Consider the following 20,431-nt stretch of genomic DNA (forward strand, 5'->3'; position numbering starts at 1 on the left):
TAGAAGTTTATTTTTGGCTCTTTGCATTGAAGTGGCAGGGGTTTCAGGGAGCGCCGATGTGAGCCACTGTCTCATCGCTTGGGCTTGAATTAATGATGTGAATGTCTAAGCAGCCATCAGATTCATAAATCACCAGAAATGAGAGGGATAACATATAAAAGTCTTTTCCTTTTGTTTAGCAATTTATCATTTTGCTTGCACATTAATAAACAGAGCTCCCCTGAGGTAAGCCATAGGAAGATAAATTTTTCTTCCTAATTTTCCTCAATTGTAGCCAGTAGATCACAAGTGGAAAGAGTGGGCTTGTCACAGCATGTTGTGACTCTTTATACCCATCGCCAGGAGTCATAAATAAATGGGGTAGAGTACTTTGGTAGATAATTATTTTTGTTTACATAACAGGTGCCAGGTTTCCAAGTCCAAGGCTGTCAACTAGACCAAGCCGAAAGCGTACGCTGTCCATATCGCCCCTGTCTGATCATAGCTTTGACCTTCAGACCATGATACGGACATCTCCAAACTCCTTGGTCACAATTCTCAATAATTCTCGTAGCAGTTCTTCAGCTAGTGGTTCCTATGGCCACTTATCTGCAAGTGCAATAAGGTAAAAACTCTGCAAAGTATTGATTAATTTTTTGTTACAGCATTTTTTGTGTATAATGCTGTATTATCGATCTTACACCATAAATCTGCATGGATGCAAATATACACACATGTGTGTTTCTCTTTATATGTATATATATTTCTGTGTGTCTATACCATCTATCTTTTTGACTGGAGCAAAATTTATAGCGCCAAATATTTCTTTCTTGCTTGGAAAAGTAACTAATAGAGAACTTTGAGCCATTTTATTATCCACTAGAGGTAACTTTCACTATAAAAGGCAATAATGGTGTATAAATACACACACACACACAGAGGTTAATATTCAGATATAAAGACATAGGATGGGATTGGCACTTGTGCAACTAAGTCATTTAAATGATTTTGAAAATCCTGCCCATAAACACAACAGACAGCAAAGTGTCCCAGTGGTACTGTGTTCAAAAATGTGAAGCTCAAGTGCTTTCTGATACTATCATTAAACCCTCTAGATCAGGGGTGGCCAACCTGAGCCTGAGAAGGAGCCAGAATTTACCAATGTACATTACCAGAGAGCCACAGTAATACATCAGCAGCCTCTCATCAGCTCCCCCACCCTGCTCCCAGCGCCTGCCACTCTCCCTGCCAATCAGTGCCTCTCCCTCCCTCCCCGCACCTCCCAATCAGCTGTTCCGTGGTGTGCAGGAGGCTCTGGGGGTGGGGAGGGGGAGGAGCAAGGGCATGGCAGGCTCAGTGGAGGGGATGGGAAGGGGTGGAGTAGGGGTATGGCCTGTGGCAGAGCCAGGGATTGAGCACAGTGAGCACCCCCCAGCACATTAGAAAGTTGGCACCAGTAGCTCCAGCCCCAGAGTCGGTGCCAATACAAGGAGCTGCATATTAACTTCTGAAGAGCCGCATGTGGCTCCGGAGCACAGGTTGGCCACCCCGCTCTAGATATTTGTCTGATAGCTTTCCTACTGTGTGTATTTAAAAGTAAGGATCTCTAAGGCTAGATAACATGCATCTTCCTTTTCACCTAAGAAATATTTCTTATGGTTAGTAGCCCGTTTTCAGATAAAAGGACACCATACCTTAAAATAAGATAAGCAGCTCCCAACACACGTGCAAGAGTATGGCAGACAATGTCTCTATCCAGGCATGACAAGGAACCTCCGTTCTATTCCCTGGGACATTTTCCTTCACTATTTGCCCATGGGACAAAGTAGAGGAGCTATTCACTATAGAGCTTGTGAAATCCACTTTGCTGCTTCATTTGCACATGCAACAAATCAGCAAGAGAAGAATGGTGGAACCATGGGATTGAGAGAAGAAGAGTAGAGTGGAGAGGTGGAGAGAATTTGCAGGGGAGGATGAAGGGGGACAAGGAAGCAAACGGGACAGAAGGAGAAAAACAAGAGAGCAAAAGCGGAACAAAATAAAAGGAGATCAAGGAACTAAAAAAAGGTGTCAGTAATGAGGGGGGAAGGCAGAACAAAGAAGAAACAAATGCAGAGACTTTAAAGTGTTTGTGACATTACTACATTTTAACTGAAAAAGTTCCTGCAGCATTCCAAAAAAATCTCAAAAGTCTCAGAAAAACTGATTTTGCATTTATGGCACTCGAACAAAGACTTGTTCTGATTCCTTGCTTAAAAGCAGCCTCCACCTTCAATTTGCAGCTGGAGAAAAGAGCAAATCCCCATAGCAATTTCTTGAGAGTTAAAAGGTCAGTTTTTGGCAACGTGCAAACCTGCTTTTCCAACAAGAAAGACACACTTAAAACTTCAAAAACTGGTGATGGGGCTTTACATTGCTGGAGAAGATGGGGAGTGCAAGTGGTGTTTAGAAAACATGACTCTGGCAGACATTTAAAGTGACACTACTGTAAATACTTAGTATAAGCAAAAGTGCTGTTGTTTTTAGCACCTCTTTTTAAATAGTCATATTTCAAAGCTCTTCTGTACTTGAATAGCTATATAGTGTTTTACAGGTATGATGTCATAATTCTGAAATACAGCTCTGCAATCCATCTAAGCATAGTTCCAATTTCCAAGTACTGTAGCTGTGAAATATGACTTTTATCAGTAGCTGGCAGTGATTTTTGGCCACATCTGTTAAATATATGTACTGTAGAGGCATACTATTCCCACTGTTAGGAGGGAATGACACTTCCAGTATGAACCAGAAGGTGGGACTGGACAACAGGGAATGAATCACCTAGTAACTTCCCTGTAATGTTCATTCCCTCTGAAGCACCTGGCATTGGCCATTGTCAGAAGACAGGATTCTGGGCTAGATGGCCTATTGGTCTGACCCAGTGTGGCCATTCTTAGGTTCTTATGAACCTCCTTCTTCATTGCATATAACTTTGGAGAAGAAATTCTATGGAGAAACTTGGCATAGTTAGTCTCTTCCTTGGGGTAAACTTTTCCGCAAGTTTGAAAATATTTGGTCAAGCTCTTTTTGACATATAGGATCGCAAACACAAGAGGCACTCGCACAAATGCTTATTCATATGAGTAGTTTTTTTCAAGGCAGCTGAGGAATTTGAATAAGTGCTGATCAAAAACTGAGTAAAGTCCTAAGGATTAGGCCCAATAGGTCTCTTCATGTGAGTTAGCATTACTGAAGAGAATAATGTTTGCAAGATTGAGCTTATGCACTTTTATGGTTTTCAGAATGTTGTATTCATATATTCTGAGCATGTGTAATGGAAAATTTTGCACCATTTAATCATTCTTTCTTTTTTGATAATACTATAAATGTTCAATGTCAGAAGTGGGAAACATATTGTTACAGCCTTTCCACTGGAATCGAGGAAGAAGAGAGGGAACAGATCTTGAGATCCTTTAAAGGGTTACCCAGCACATTTCAAGAACTTTTTCTGACATTGCATCTTAACTGTGTGTTTAGCACTTTCAAAACCAGGTTTTAAACAATAGATAACACCCCTTACCTTTTCCCATGTGAATGTGTCTACAAAATTGTTAATCCTAAATACATAGTGTGACAGGGTCGGGCCAGATGGCTACAGGAGAGTAATAGAAGGCAGATATATTAGCCCCAGGCTAAGTAGGTCCCTTTTCCCTGGGTAAGGTAACAGGGAAGGTTCCAGAACAATCAGGAACCTTCTGGAGATAATTAAGACAGGCTGATTAGAACACCTGCAGCCAATAAAGAAGCTGCTAGAATCAATTAAGGCAGGCTAATCAGAGCACCTGGGTTTTAAAAAGGAGCTCACTTCAGTTTGTGGTGCGTGTGTGAGGAGCTGGGAGCAAGAGGCACTAGGAGCTGAGAGTGAGAACGCGGACTGTTGGAGGACTGAGGAGTACAAGCATTATCAGACACCAGGAGGAAGGTCCTGTGATGAGGATAAAGAAGGTGTTGGGAGGAGGCCATGGGGAAGTAGCCCAGGGAGTTGTAGCTGTCGCACAGCTGTTGCAGGAGGCACTCTTTACAGCTGCATTCCACAGGGCCCTGGGCTGGAACCCGGAGTAGAGGGCGGGCCCGGGTTCCCCCCAAACCTCCCAACTCCTGGTCAGACACAGGAGGAGTCGACCTGGACTGTGAATTCAGAAAAATGGCCAAGCTGAGGGCTGCCGTGAAGCTCCAAGGTGAGCAAATCCGCCAATCCGCAAGACCCACCAAGGTAGAGCAGGAACTTTGTCACAATAGCAACATGTGTCCAATTTGTGTTGAATAGATTATCTAAAGTCACAGTGTGTTGTATTAAGTACATTTCGTAGTTCAGGATTGCTGTAGTTCAGTAGTCCTGTAGTTGTAGTTCTGAGTTGCAATAAGGGTTTTGTAGTTCAGGGTTGAAGACACATTATTATTATAAGCAAAGGTGGTGGTGCCACCTTTAGTGAAGATTGGCCAAAGGTTCTCATGATAAGACCCTGTTGTCAGTTGCTTATAACTTTGCCAATCTTAAACCTTTCAGGATGAAACTTTTCATGCTGGTTGTCTGCATCAGGCTACATTTTTCTGAAAAAGTGTCAGCAAAAATCCAGCCATTTCCAAGAGCTGAGCAGGTCTAGCACCTCCATGCTTTAGAACAAGTACTTGACATTTGCCTGGATGGTTGCCCCCATGCCAGGGATGTGCCTTTTGCTGTTCCTGAGACAATCTGACCAAATTTAGCCAAGTTATAAGCCCTTTAAAACTCTCAGTCCATATATGCTCAGTGGAGACTTGTTAGAGTTTAGCTGCTTAATTCTGCAGAGGTTCCATCTGTATTGAGTATGATGCAGCCTAGGGACATAGAGGTTTATCAAGTATTTCCCCTGTAAATGCTTCTGTGGGCTGCTGTGGTGCTGGGCATCGCTTGTAGCAAGAACCTTGTCTCTCCATTGCTCTCAGTATTCACTCTGCAGGTTCCCAGGCATCTTGGAGAAGGAAGAAGCCTGACTTGAATGCAAGAGGACAAGAGCCAGACTGGGAGGTGGGGGGCAGTGTTGAAGGGAGCACATTGGGACAAAAAAGTAGTTTGCTCTTTAAAATACCTAAGAAATTACATTTAAAAAATCGACATTAATAGAACATTAAGGTTGCAAAATAAAACACTCAAAATTAGCAAATGCCAGAATTAAGCCTCCCTTTGTGTTTACGATACAAGTCTTTAATTACAGGATCACATGCTGTTTTTTCCACAGGACCCCTGCCTCATTCAGTGCACAGGATAGACCTATTCAGAGGATGAGTCAGGGTTGTGAAGTGAAGGAGACTGTTGTCTGAACGGCCCCTGCCTGATTTGTTACAGAAGTTGGAAGGTGTGCAGTGAATGAGGCAAGGGACTGCAGGAATAGAAATGACGGCTTCATGGTTAAGGCAGTTTAATTCTGCTCTGGATAGTTGGATTCTATCTGTGTCTATGCCACAGAGCTCCTGTGTGATGCTGGTCAGCTCACTTAAAGCAGACTTTTCACAGGTGGCCGTTAACTTGTGTGGTCCTCATTTTCTGGGTGTCTGACTTGAGACCCTGGGGCCTGGTTTCCAGAAGTGCTGAGCGACTGTCAGCTTCAGCAGAACTCAGTGGGAGCTGTGCTTCGAACATAGAAACTGCTTGATAATGCTAAGTACTCTGAAATATCAGGCACAAGTGTTTGAAATTGGCCCACAAAATCAGTGGACAGTTTTGACCTTAATCTCTCTGCCTCCATTTTACACATATAAAAGGAAGATAATATCACCCCCTCATCTCATGGGGTTGGGGGGTGGGGAGGTTGTGAACATAATTTAATTAACATTTGTGAACAACTCAGATACTATAGTGATGAGCACCACAGAAAAAAATGATGAGGAAATTAATAATTCTGTGTCCAGTGAACAAAGTGCACTAAATAAAGTTTGGGATCACACTCTGAACAAAATATTGACTAACTGGTCATTAACTGAGCACTATCCATCCTGTGCATTGAATGAGGTAGGGGTCCTGTGGAAAAAACAGTACGTGTTCATGTTATTAATGACTGTAATACAATGCCTACATATAAGGGGCTGAATGAAGGTTACATAGACAACCTTAATCCTGTCATTTCCTAACTTTTGAGTGCTTGACTTTGCAGCCTTAACATTCTTTTGACATTGGGGTGTGTGAGTGTGCGTGCGCGCATTCATGTATGATGTGAATTAAGACGGTGCCTCAGGGTTCCAATGCAGAACCAGGCCCCATTGTGCTCGACACTGCGCAAGCATTTAAAAGTACACATGCTGCCCTAAAGCGCTTACATTGTAGGTTACAACACGTAGATGAAACAAACTGGGGGGGAAGGGGGAATGGGAGGTTGGGGATGAAATAACAGTGAAACAAGCCTCATCTTCTTGGTCTGTGTTTGTGCAGTGCCTAGCCCAATGAAGTCCGTATTATGGGGATACTAGATGCTACTGCAATACGAAAAATAAATAATATTTTAGCAAAATAAGCATAGGTTATGGCTTGGCTTGTCATTGTCAGCTGGCAATGAAATAATCTGTCCTGTCTACTAGCTGAAAATTTGAAAGAGGATGTTACTATTGCTATTGTTGACAGCTCATGGAGATTCTCCGTTAGCTCACTAGCTAGAACTGCTACTTTGTAAATTTGAAACCACCTGTTTTACATTGCAGCTGGGAAGAAGTATGCATTCTGCATTTGGCACAAAGGAGCCAAATGAAACAACATCCAATTAGGGTAATCCTTTATTTGGCATTTACTCATTTGGTTACCTTCCTCAGTCGTGCAATGCAGTACCCCGCTATATATAAATCGTTTGTCGGGATGCACTTATATGTAGTATCTACTACTTGAACAATGATTAGATGTTGAACTGCTGTAACACTTCTTGCTGAGAGGCAGTGTGTCCTAGTAGGATGGGCTTGGAGGTGGTAGTCACTTCCCATGGCATTAATGTTGCCAACTCTACTCTTTTGCAAAAGGTTATGGGGTATTTAATAAACCTAAGAGGTTAGAACGTTGCTTTTTTGGCATCCAGAAATCACTGTTAGCACAGAGCCCATAGCATCCTTAAGGGTCATCAAATAAAATTCATAGGCAGTAGGTTTAAAACAAGTGTAAGCAAGTACTACTTCAGACAACACACAGTCAACCTGTTTAACTCATTGCCAAGGGATGTTGTGAAGGCCAAAAGTTAAAAAAAGAATTAGATAAGTTCATGGAGGATAGGTCCATCAGTGGTTATTAGTCAAGATGGTCAGGTATGCAACGCCATATTCTGGGTGTCCCTAAACCTCTGCTAGAAGCTAGGTCTGTGTTCCAGGGGATGGATCACTCAAAAAATTGCCCTGTTGTGTTCACTCCCTCTGAAACATCTGGTACCGGCCACTGTCAGAAGAAAGGATACTGGGCTAGAGGGACCATTGGTCTGATCCAGTATGGCCATTCTTGTGGTACCATTTTTGCCAAGTCATTCTTCAGCATCTGGGCCAAACCCTGCTCTCAGTTGCACTTGCTTCAATCAGGAGTAGCTCCACTGACTATGATGGAGTTACTCTGCATCTAGCAAGTTTAACTGAGGGCAGAATTTGGCCACATAACCCACCTTAAAATTGATTTTTGTGTTTGTTCAGGAGTCCTCTGGGATCTTTTCCAAGGATTGCAAAGAGCTGAGAAAACACAGCAGCTCTTTTTTCCGAGGATCTGCTCCTCTGCCTCTCAGTTGTATATGTGATTGGAGCAGAAAAGTGAAATTAACAAGATCTGGTTAATTATAGCCAGAGTTTGCATGATCTGGTTAATATCACTTTGCTGCTAGGCTGAAGTGAAGCTGAACATCCTTGGAGAAGATTTAAGTAGTGGGGGAAAGGCAAGCTGAACTGTAGCATAAGTTTGAGTAGTAGGAGAAGGGGTTGGGGGGAGGAGGGAGCATGAGCTTTAGCAGTGGAGGGTAGGGCTTGTGCTTCTACAAGGCGCAGCTGAATAGATTCCGAATAATTTTCCCTTTGCATTTAAGCTCCTTGTGTAAAGTACTAGAAGAGGGAAACTGACTAGAAATTATATACATGTGTGTATATATATATAGAGAGAGAGAAACAACTGCTATAGGAAATTGATTAAACTCATAGGATCACATATTAGTTTTCCTTCGGCCGGCACATGGGGAAAGACCTGGATGCTGAAGATCAGTTTCCCTCTACACACATAAGGAGGGGCACAAATCAACTGGAAAGGGGAGACCAAGAGAGAGATGATGCAAATGAGAGTAAAGTGGACTGAAAGTGAGGCCATCTCAGAGGATAATCTGTTCCCAAATCCCTCACAGTTACAGGTGGGTGAACATCATGAAGCATGAGATATTATATCCCTTTTAAAATTATTTTAGCATTAAATATTATAACACTGGATATTCATGTTATCCACATAAACATCCAATCTCTCTTTGAATCCTACTAAGTTCTTGGCCTCAACAACATCCTGCAGTGGTGAGATCCACAGGCTATTTATGTAGTGAGTGAAAAAAGTGTTTCCTCCTGTCAGTTTTCAGCCTTAAAATTTTACTGAATATCTCTTTGCTCCTGTGTTATGAGACACCGAGAACAGAGGTTCCCAGTCTAACTTCTCTATGTAATTATTTTATATACTTTTATCTCACTTCCTCTTATTTGTTTCTTTTCTAAAGTAAAGATTATTTTCAATCTCTTTTATGAGAGTTTTCCCAGGCCCTTGATCATTCTTGTTGGATTTCTCTGAAACCCCTGTGGTTCTACAATATCCGTTTGGAAGTGGGGTGACCAGTACTTCACACAGAATTCCAGAGGAGGCCCTACTATTGATGGCATTATAATATTATCTATATTCACGTCTCATTCCTTGTGCATCATCACATCTGACAAAAATATGTTGCTTACTGGAGCTGGTAAAAGGCAGGACGGAATTCTAGAATATATTTGGAAATGAGCAAGTGGACCACAGTATGTTTGGGGATACTTTACAGGAATCACTTAATGCAGGAGGTTGCACAGATCTTACTGTTTGCATAGGTAGAAAGACACACTCACACACCAGGTAAGAGACTTTGTTTACTCGACAAGCTTTAAAGGTGTTTTGCCATATTATTATTCATCTTTATTTTTAGATCTTTACAAGTCAGACATAAAAACTCACTTTGGGCTGAATTTTTTCACACAGTGTAAGGTCTCTGGCTAGTAGTGTGTAATTGTAAATAAAAGGTTTAGTTTAAATCAGTATAGTCATTTTCAAGATCTAGGAGCACAGAAAAGAAAAAGATGCCTCATAGGTCCATGTGTATTTTTGTGCTATTTTGAATAAGAGCGTAACAGCCACTTGTAGTATTCATTTATGGATTTAAACTCCCTCAATATTCAGAGAAATACTTTGTGGACAATGGGTCCATTTCGACATTCACTTTCACCCAAGCAACTCCATGAAGCCAACTTCAGACCTGAGACAATTCCAGTGAAAAACACCCTGTTGGGAGTACGTGTACATTACACACTTAAACATGAGGGGCCTTCTTTTCCACTGCTTTGTACAATGTAACCTGGGCAAAGTGGGTGTAAAGCACTACCTGATCAGTCTAGCTGCATTTTATACCCCCTTAGCACAATTATAAATGGCAGTGGAGAATTACAATAGGAACAGAAATCAAATCTTAATGTAATGTTGGAAGTTGAGTCTAATCCTAAGGAGTCTAATCCTAAAGTGGATTTCTATCTGTAGTCTCTTCTTATGAAATCTATATTTTACAGAATAATGAGATTCAGTTAGATTGTTTTGGGGATTATCCATGTTTTGAGTGGAAGGTGGTAGATGTTTTACACACACACAAACAACATGGTCTCTGCCTCTAAATCAAGCAGCATACAAAGGGTGGGAAAAGAAGGATATAAAGTGAGTGTGTGTATGCACGCATGTGTGTTCATACATACATATCAGATCTCTTTGTAGTTATAGTCCCTGCAGAGCAAATCACTTCAGATTGGCTAATTTGGCAAATGTTATTGGCAGAGTTATAGCCTTGAAACTAGGTAGTCGCGCATAATATAATGTTTTTCCAAGAAAAATATATAATAGTGTAGCTAAGGAATCTAATACAAAGCTTGTTTCATATTCAGAACATAAAATATGAGTGTTAAGGATAAATAACTATTAAAACATGTATTTAGTATCAAATAAGATTTCCTGTATATTTAATACACGTATGCCACCTGTTTTAGGACTAAAAACCTGCTTAGCCATGACTTTAGTTTAAAAGGTGTTTGCTATAAATGTCACTGAACTACAGGTAGAGAACTAAGACAAAATACTAGAAAAATTTTCTGGTGTCTTACAAAGCCTAGTTGCACTTTCTGTAGAATTCCTGGAACAAGAATACCGCATTAAGAGAAACAAATTATGAAGAGTCAGAGTGTCCTCTTATGTAAATCAGTGTAGTTCCGTTGACCTCAGTGGAGCTATGTCAATGAGGATGTAGCTATACTACGATAGTCTCCATAGTGTAGACATATCTTTACATTTATCCTGAATGAAGGGCAACTATTATGCATACCAGATTCAACAACGTTTTACCCAACACCCAGCAGAACAATGTAATGGCTGATGATTTAATTTGGGCTAGAGACCTTGAAGAACGCACTGAAATCCTTAGGAGGTTTTGCTGAGAGAAAGAAAGTTCATCTGCGCTGAACTTTAAAAAGAAAAAGAAAAAAAAAACCTTATAAAAGTTGTCTGTATTAGACACAAGTTGAACGAAGATGGTTTAATTGTTGATTCAGATAAATAAAAGTCATAGTTGGATTGCCTAATCTAGAGAGATCTATGCGGATGAAAAACTATTCGGTAAGGTTAATTCCAAATCAGCCTGTGGTCAATAAACCCTAAAAGGAATTCCAGGGCATTCCCTGGCTTTAGGAAAAGAAGCGTAAACAGGCATTTGAGAAGTTAAAAACATTGCTCACCAGTTTTAAATTATTATGATTTAGCTAAGCCATTTGTACAGCCTGTAGATGCATCTTCTGAATGACTAGGTCACTGATTCAGGAAAGCACTGAAGCACATGCTTAAGTCCATCCCTGTTCACAACAGCACTAAAGCATGTGCTTCAGTGCTGTCAGAGGGATGCTTTTCTGAACCATTGCCTCAGTTCATTCCTAAAACAGGAAGAGTATTCAGTTGCAATTGTATCAAGATCCCTTAACAATGTGTAAAAAGATGACACCCAGATTCAAAATGAAGGGGGAAATCTGGGCTCCACTGAAGTTGATGGCAAAGTTTCCGTTGACTCTAATGGAGCCAGGGTTTCACCCAAGATGCTGGCAGCTGTACTTTGTTGGGTAACTGAATCCTGCCTACCTCAGTTTCGTTGCCCTCGGGTCTTTATGCAACAGTAGAGGATAGTGTGACAAAATATGTAGCTTTATCGGCTCCACACCCATCCAGGGTATAATATTGCCAATCATAATGCAATGCAATTTATTATTTTTTAAATCACTAAAACTGCTGGATGGAAGACGTGCAGTACAAATTTAGGCATTCTACAGGAGTAGAACTTAGAGAGAGAAGCAGCCACCTTCCCCACAACTGACAAGCTCAGCAGAACATATATATGCACAGACTTATGGCTGTACTGCAAGCTTTTATGTAAATAAGTCCTGCTGAGATGGCTGACCTTGGAGGAGTCAACCAGCTGTCTGTTTTATGGAGGTTTTGGGTGTCCCCCATGATCTTTGTCAAATTGCGGTCCAACTATAAGTATATGTATCTGTCTATCTATATGTACATAAACAACATATATAAAAAAGCAAAGAATTTTCCTAACTTTGAGTCACAGCTGTTTTGTGGTGAAATCCACAGCTGTGTCTAGAAACTGGATAACCTTGTTAATAGGACAGCCACAAAGTAGCCACAAAGTTTGGTTTTGATTATAATGTCTGTTTTTCTTCTTCTTGAAGTCAGTTCCTTAAAACTTGATGTGCTCATGTAATTGCAATGTAGTTCATTGCCCTGTTTTACCTCCAGTGCAGGGTGTTTGAAACTTTAGAGAGGGGGGGAAAGAAAGAAAGAAAGAAGCACATAATATTGAAAAATAAATGTCACTGAGATTTTTTTTGTCATTATATTTGAAATATCATTGCAAGTTAAAGGAGAGTTACTACAGAGTTTTCTAACCCTTCCACCACCACCACCAACAAAGGACAATAGGCAAAAGACAAACTACATAGTTTCCCCTTCGTTTTACAGTACAGACATTCACCCTTTTCTTTTCTTTTCTTTTCTTTTCTTTTCTTTTCTTTTCTTTTCTTTTCTTTTCTTTTCTTTTCACTCTCTCACAGAATTTTAGAAAAATGATATTAAATATGAATTCTACAACCAAAATAGAAATAACACTGCATCGAATGTTATATATTTTCTCTTCTTTACATGCACTGGGAAGAAAGAGATGTGTGCTTTATTCATATTTATGTGACTGCTATTTGTTATTGCCAAGATTTTTTCATTAACTAGTGATTTTTTGGTGGCCAGTGTTGATACCCAACTTGAGACACCTTAAAGGACCTTGATTTTGCAAAAGTGCTGAGCACCTAACCTCTGAAAATCTGGTCGATTCAAGGTGTCTCAAGTTGGACACCTAAAAATCAAGGCATCCAAAATCACTCGTCACTTTTGAGTAGTTTTGGATTTCTAGCTCTCAGAAATAACTACTTTTAGGAGACTTTTTTACACCAGTACTTTTAGGTCTGCCACAATTGATAAATTTTAGAATTAAAAGTTCTTAAATCTGTGAAAAGATTAAAATGCTCTGCAGATTTAAGTCATATTTTTTAACTTTTCCCTTGATGCATGCAAGTGTTGGCTGACCCAACCGCTCTGTAGGGTCTATAGCAACAGGAGCCTTCTTTGTTCACATGTGAGATTTTTATTTTATATTTTATTGTCTGTATACTCTGTGTTTAGCTACTTATTCAACCTTGGAGAACAGGTACCGTAGCTCTTTGGCTGTAGGTGTTTAACACTCTCAGAGCTGGAAAAACTGGCTCAGATTTAGCGATCCTTTTCATTTTCCAACCGTCCTGTCCCTTTTTTCCTGTTTTAAACAGTCATAAAATAGCAACAACACATTTCTTATACACCAGGCAGCAGTGAGTCATTTTACATGGAATCATACCCAGTACCATTAGTAATGTTAGCATGGAGTAATCCAACACGCCCCATGCACAGGAATTTTAAAAACCGTTTTAGAGCATGCTCATAACAAATGTGTCCATCGTTTTCATTAGATTTTTCCTCAGTTAGCTTGTTGCACAGCATTCTGCTAAAAGACACCAATTGTCTGTGTGTGTATGTGTGTGTACAGTGTAATCCCATCACACATGGTCTATAGCAGTGGTAGGCAACCTGCACCCATCCAGGTAATCCGCTGGTGGGCCGCGAGACAGTGTTTACATTGACCGTCCGTGGGCACGGCCTCCCACAGCTCCCAGTGGCCGCCGCACGTCCCAGTGGCCTGTGCTGCTTCCTGCAGCTCCCATTGGCTGGGAAGGGCGAACCGCGGCCACTGGGAGCTGTAGGCAGCTGTGCCTGCAAACTGTCAATGTAAACACTGTCTCGGGGCTTGCCAGCGAATTACCATGATGGGCCACAGGTTGCCCAGCACTGGTCTATAGGGAACCCAAAACCCAGCATGTATACTGTATGCAGGTAATCTGTGATATCAGCATTTGAACACACCAGTTTTGGCTGAATATTCAGGATCCACTAAAATACCTTCAGTTTCCAAGTACTCTAACCAGCTGTTAAAGGCATTCCCCATTTGATAGGGGGAATGGGTCAGTTAATATTTACTAAAACTTCATTGAGGCCCGTTGCATGAGCGGTATCCATACTTCTTCATCCCTATCAGATCAGATTCTGTTCTTGCCTTGGTTTCTGTTCTCAAGGTGACATTGGGTGCCTCGTCTCTTCCTGAATCATGATGTAATGAAGTACACAGTATCAACATAGATATAAAAGGTTAAGTCACAGCCTGAGTCATTGGGGACGAGAAGGACTCTGCCCCAGAGACAGCTCACAGAGCCATTCTATCTGAGACAGCCAGATTCTTAGAGGGCACTGGGAAAGTACATGCAACAGTGGCCTTGATTATATCTCTGAATGACTGTGAGCTCCTCTACGTGCTGCCTTCTGTCTGCTGGCTGAAAGACTAAGCCATGGCCCCATCACTGCCAATCTACACTAGGGTATACAGTGATATAGCTGGTATTAGGTCCTTAGGTAAGGGAGAACCTGGACCTGGGATTGTGGTTGTCCACTGAGCAGGAGTGAGAGTTCTTTGCACCCTCTCCTCTCTTGCACAACCCCATAGGACCAGCCACAATCTTGCCCCGGAGTATATTCTTGAGATTTTTTTTTAAAAAGTTCCCTGTTGCTCCTGGCCTAGCTACACTAGGGTTATGCAGCTAGATGTGGTCAATATTTGTACAGTGCTTTGTACGTGCCATGTAAGTGCAAAGTACTGTTGTTATTACCTCAAGCAGGACTTTTAGTCAGTGCAGTGGTGCCCAAACTTTTCCTGTCTCGTCTCCTTTCCCCCCCCCCCCCAGTAATGGAATCTGTCCACACCAACCCCCCTCCATTACTGCACAGTTGGCTCAGCAGAGGAGCTTGAGCTGGGGGCTGAACTGGGGACGAGGGAGGAGGTGGGCCTAGAGGCAGAGCTTTCCTGGGGGTGGAGCGGGAATGAGGGCAGAGCTGGGCTGGAGCTGTGCTGGGGGCAGACCATGGCTGGGTGGCACTCCTCCCATCCTCCGCTGAGGCTGGCCGGTGCCCTGCCGCATGGCCCCCTGAACATTCCTCTGGACCCCCTAGGGGGGCACACCCCAGTGGTTTGGGGACCACTACCTTAGTGCCTTGTGGATTATTACCAACGGGAATGCTTTAAAAACACACACAGTATATTACATGGTGTGGAATTACAACAGAGAGAGGACAAACCTTAGGAAAAATCACAGCAATCTTTAGGAGCTCAGACTAAGAGAAGACATTGCAGACACTAAGCAAGCAGGAAGAATAGGGGAGTGAAAGGGGAGGTGGAGGACAACTCTAGTGATTAAGTGATTTTCTTTTTAGTCAGGTGAGTAAAGGGCGTCTGCATCAACACATGCTACACACGGTCTTCAGTGAGAGAGTTCTTGAGAACAAAAGCACCATAATGAAAAAGTATGAGTTTGATGTGAGGTCTTTCAACCATGCAAACATTTTGTCTTGGCCCCTGGTAGGGCCAGATGAGATGAACCAGATGATTTGTGGGGGTGTTGTTTTGAAAGGACAACAGGAAAAATCTCAGTAGCCTTGCCTTGCCTTGATCCCCCTGCAATAAGAGAAAGCAATGAGAGGCTGGATTACTGGATTTGTTAAACTTGCCACATGCTAATTAAGATTCAGGAAATCCATTCCAGATTCTCATTCAGTGTCAGCAGTTTTGTGTATCCCGATTCTTTTGGACTTCACCATCAACTGTATTGTTCAGCAGTCTGAGTGATTTCTCAAGGGCAGCAAAAGAGCTGCTACTCTCTGTTCTCCAAGATCCCTCTCATCCTTTCAGCTTCCGTCCCACCCTTTTCTAAATCACAAAGAGCAGCCAAACCCTCCTGATGACAGCATCTTATGTAAAGGCGACCTTGAGCCCAGCCAGGTCATCTTGTCTAATAAGTGGTCTTCAGAAACAGTTGGAGAGAATTGTTCTGAGGCAGGAGTCTGAGCTAGTTAGGAAGTCAACTTCATGGCTCTATAGAGGTTGCCATTTTTGAGTTGTTCCACTGAGATCTACTAGCTAATTGATACCCCTTCTTCCTATGCTGCCTCACTAACTACTTGGCCAAATTTGAGTGGTACTGTGACCCCATGCACTTGGGGGTGGGGGGGATGACCCCATGCAACACCACTCCCACAGATTTGGCCCAGCCTGCCCACCCTCAGAGCGGCTGGGGCAAACCCAAGTGCCACTGTAACCCTGGAGGTGGTGATGCCCTGAGCGGGAAGCTGAGCCCAGCCAGCCCCGTGGGATAGGAGCCAGGAGAGAGTGATTGGTGTCATGTTCTCTCGTAAGCACCACCCCTTGATGTATCCCCACCCCACAGCCTGGCAACACCACATCTCCCATACTTCCTGTGTGCCCTCTCCATCTCCTCTCCGATTTACCCTTCCTCACAGCTGTGCGATTCCAGTTTTCTCACGCCAGCCGCACAACCCCAACCCCTTCTGTCCCCAACCACTTCCCCCAGCCCCCCACTTTACCCTCTGCCCCTCATGGGCTGTCTGTCTGGGCTGTTTGTTTTTGGGGCCTTCAGATTTCTGCCCCTTCCCCCAGAATCCGCTGTCCTTATATCATTCCTCCAGTCTCACACTGAACCCCTACACCCGTCTGCCCTCTGGTTCCTTCCCAGAACTCCCAACTCCTTCCTCACCAAACCACCAGCCTCCCCAATCCCCACACTTCACCTCCAGGCCTGCGGATTGCACCCCCTCCACCTCTTTCCCATGAGCTGTGGGTATGTGTGTGTGTTTTTGGGGGGGTCTTGGCTCAACACCCCTCCTCCCAGTTGCTGGTGGGGGGTCCCCAGTTGGTCATATATGGCTGGAGAGTCTGGAATCTTAGCTCTGATACCTCCACTCTCCAGCTGGACTCTTATGGGGGGATCAAATATGCGAGTAGAAAACTTTAGTGTTTTATAGTCTTGTAGCTTATGTGAAACAGTTTAACATTTTGAGAATGAAACGTTATGAAGTCCTGAACAGTTGAATCACCATGTTTGAGGTGTATAATTCGAATTTCAGGGAGAAATTCCACAATAAAAACCTGCACTGGGGCCCATCTTTGTGTTCTTCTGCCACTGGGTGGAATATGTGTTGTCAGGCAGCACATGAAAATCATGATATCTTATTCTCAGTTCTTGCAGTAAGGTACTGAATAAAAGGGAGAAAATACAGAGACAAGGATTCTTCCTCTTTCCAGCCTCACTCCCCTGCTGAGTTTTTTTTTAGAGCTTCTTATGCAATTGCTACCTTCCAATATACACCACTTCCTACGAAGATGGGAAAAGAGTCTGTTTTGTCTGCCATGCTGCTACTTGTCTGTCCAACTTGTAATCTAGCGCACAACTTTGAAATGCCAAGTATATTGCTGATTGCTGTGAAAGAGTTAAGTCAATAAGTCATGCCCTCTATTTGAAGAAAGTGGGGTGAATACAGAGGGTCTTATGGGACAACATGGTGGCCATTGTAAGTCATTTGCATTATTCATGCTGGATATTTTACAGTTGCATGGATGTAGGAATAAAGCCTTCTCTTTGATAACGTGTGGGTTACTCAAAGCAGATGCGAAGAAAGAGAACATCTCTGTAGGCTAGGGTTTATCATTTTCATTCATCTTACTGGTGGGTGGCAGCTGGGACCATCTTTGAATTGTACTTGGGAGAAAAAAGCATATAACACATCTCCTGTTTCCTTTTTAAAGTGCCCATTTCCATCATGAGATCTACTGATGAAAAGCGCCACGTAAGAGCTAGGTGGTATTATTTTTAATATTATTGTATTGGGGAGCACCAATATAAAATATAGCAGCACTGTCTGACTGCGTGCAACAAACCGTTGGGAGTCCATTAGTTTAAAAGGCATCTTAAAGTTGGAAGTAAGATACAATGTTTGTGTTGTTTTCATGTATGTGAAATGGGGAGTGGAACGTGGTAATCATTGGCTAAGAGAAGGTCCTTCTTAAGTGCGTGTGCCTCTCTTTGGCGGGATTAAGTCGAGAATATTACAAATGTTATTCGCTGAGCTCCAATAAGTATAAGTGAACAAGTTGCTCAGGAGCACTGAGTGCAAGTAGAGCTCGCTAGTGGTGGTCTTGCAGTTTCTTTACTATCCCACAAAGATCCAGATCCAAAGGTCCGACCTTGACATTCCACTGCCAGTGTCTCAAGGCACTGATATCACAACAGCCATACTACCTCATCAAAGGAATCTCTGTTTGGATTGCAGGCTGTCCAAAAGAACTGATTGTAAGAGATCTTTTATGCACCATTCCTTTTAGGGCTAAATTTCACTCTAGGTCGGAGATGACCGTGTGTCAAAGGCAGTAACATATAAGTTTTTAAGAACAGATTTTAGCCCTTAATATCTTGTGGATTAAAACTAATATCACTTTTTTTTTAGTATGTAGGACCTAACGTATAGTGGCCAAAGTTTTCAAACCCGAGTGCCTAAAGTTAGGTTCCTAAATTTATATTTGAACACCTAAGTGGCTGGATTTTCAAACGTGCTGACCACCTGCAGCTCCCATTGAAGTTAATTTTTATTTGAACTGGTGCAAGTGAGAAGAGGATCAAGCCATTTGTGTCCCTACATGTTAAGTAAATATTATAATTTATTCCCAGAACACACCAGGAATAAAATACCAAGCACTTAATTCACATTATTTGAGTATTATATTTGTTGACCCAGAAGAACTGGGTAGCATCCTTGGGACTGTACCACCTAGATTTTGGATCATGTGTGACTTCGGACCTCCACCTGATTAATCTGTAGTATCTATAGAAACATAAATGCTTAGTAGGGCTACACGACTGCTGTTTCAGACTGGTGTGTGACGTTGTAATTGTATGTTATTTTTAATGAACAGAACAGTGTAGTTACACTTAGTAATGTGTGTTCACTAAAAGGGAAAAGGGGTGTTAAATCATTGTGTTCTTTGATGAATGGCTTGTACACTGAAGAATAAATTGAACAAACTGGCATAGAGCTCAGTGAACATGAAATCAGCTATTAGAAGAAAGCTTGTGAACAAATTCTGAGCCTGATATGCATCTTTTGATTAATGTCCTATCAATCATCCATAGTGGCTACCTTAGCTAAGTCGTGCTGTAATCATTCATGGTTGCTTACAGGAACACTGGCAAGGACTGTAGGGCTGCAATAACTGAATATTATTACTGATTTCTCCCTAACTCTTGCTGTGAACAATTACTGTTTTCACTACATTCCTGCCTCCCTTTATTAAAAGAATACAATGCAAAATGAAAAGAGAGTTCCTCAAAGACTGGTAAAATTCTCCCAGGGTATTCTTAATGATATTCTGTCCTAAATGGGCAGACTATTGTAATGCGGAGTTCTCACCAGGAATAATAGTAATGTAATCACGTTGAAGCCGTCTCTTTATGGATTGTAGTCAAACAGACAAAATGTATAGTCAGATTAATGAACACAGGCTATCTGTAGAATTATTACTTAAAATGGTTGAAATGATTTGAATTATTTTTTATCTCAATGTTTTCGGTTAATGTGCTTAACGGTAACAGTAATTAAGACTCCAGACTTTAAATTTGCACTAAAACCACCTTTGACTTTACAAGAAACCTCGATTCTTGCAAGTTATTATTTTTTTGTACACGCACGTGTCCAAATGTTTTTAATTTGCCAGGATCTTTTAATTGATTCTTTTTAAGAGAGAGAAAAAAAATAAAAAATACATTTTTTGTGAATACACTTTTTCTCTCTTTTTTTGGCCAGTGTGATTGTAAGCTATTGGCAAATGCTTGCAAGACTATCCCATGGCCTTGTCAGAGGATTTAGCTCCAAACAATTCATTTCTAAAGCATGGCACAAAAACAATGATTTGGCACTACCTATTAGTAGAGAGGTCTTTAGACTGCTGTGTAATTTCCTCAGAACTCACACTAGTCTGGGAAATACAGCGGGGTAATGAAGTGATGACAGGTATTAGCATGCATAATGGGCTTTAATAGACATTTAGTGTTGTTTAACTAGAAGAGGGAGAAGTGCTTTCCCATTGGAATATTTCTACATTGAAAAACATTGATCACCAATTTCAGAGGGGAAAGGTTAATCCATCAATTTCTGTAACCAAACGGCACTGATGGAAATTCTTTAGGTGACATTCTGGATGAACTGAGCTTTCCATCTTTACAAACAAATGAGTGATATGACAAGCATGTTGTTCAAACCACATTTAACCAATTGATTTTCTCTCCTCTTGTAATAAGATCTGGAGACATATGAACGCGCATAGCATGAAAGGAATTGCTTCGTACACGAGAACATACAGAGCTACTTATCAATAAAAGTACTAGCAAACATGTAATCGCCCATTCTTTTTCTTTATATAAAGTTTGTTATTGTAATAAATAGCTGTTATTGAACTGCTTGCCTCTTATTTCCGATTTCCTGAATTTTATTTCAGGCAGCTTTGTGTGTATTGTTGGTAAATGGGAGTCTTTTTAATGGAAGAGTAGAAACGTGATATTTTGCTGTAATATCATTTTTGCTCTCAGTAATCAATGTAACCCAGATTTGGATTTAATAGCAATGTTTGTCATT

General features: G+C 41.6%; 1 protein-coding gene across 5 annotated transcripts in view; it reads left to right on the forward strand.

Moving 5' to 3' along the window:
- GLI3 (GLI family zinc finger 3) overlaps positions 1–20,431 on the forward strand; it is a 243,283-nt gene that overhangs the window by 171,819 nt on the left and 51,033 nt on the right. For all 5 annotated transcript variants that reach the window (XM_074945305.1, XM_074945306.1, XM_074945307.1 and 2 more), the window contains one exon: positions 403–604. In XM_074945305.1, coding sequence (XP_074801406.1) covers positions 403–604 — 202 coding nt within the window. The remainder of the gene's footprint in view (positions 1–402; positions 605–20,431) is intronic.

This window comes from Natator depressus, chromosome 2 (genome assembly GCF_965152275.1).
Source record: "Natator depressus isolate rNatDep1 chromosome 2, rNatDep2.hap1, whole genome shotgun sequence".
In the NCBI taxonomy this organism is placed as follows: domain Eukaryota; kingdom Metazoa; phylum Chordata; order Testudines; family Cheloniidae; genus Natator; species Natator depressus.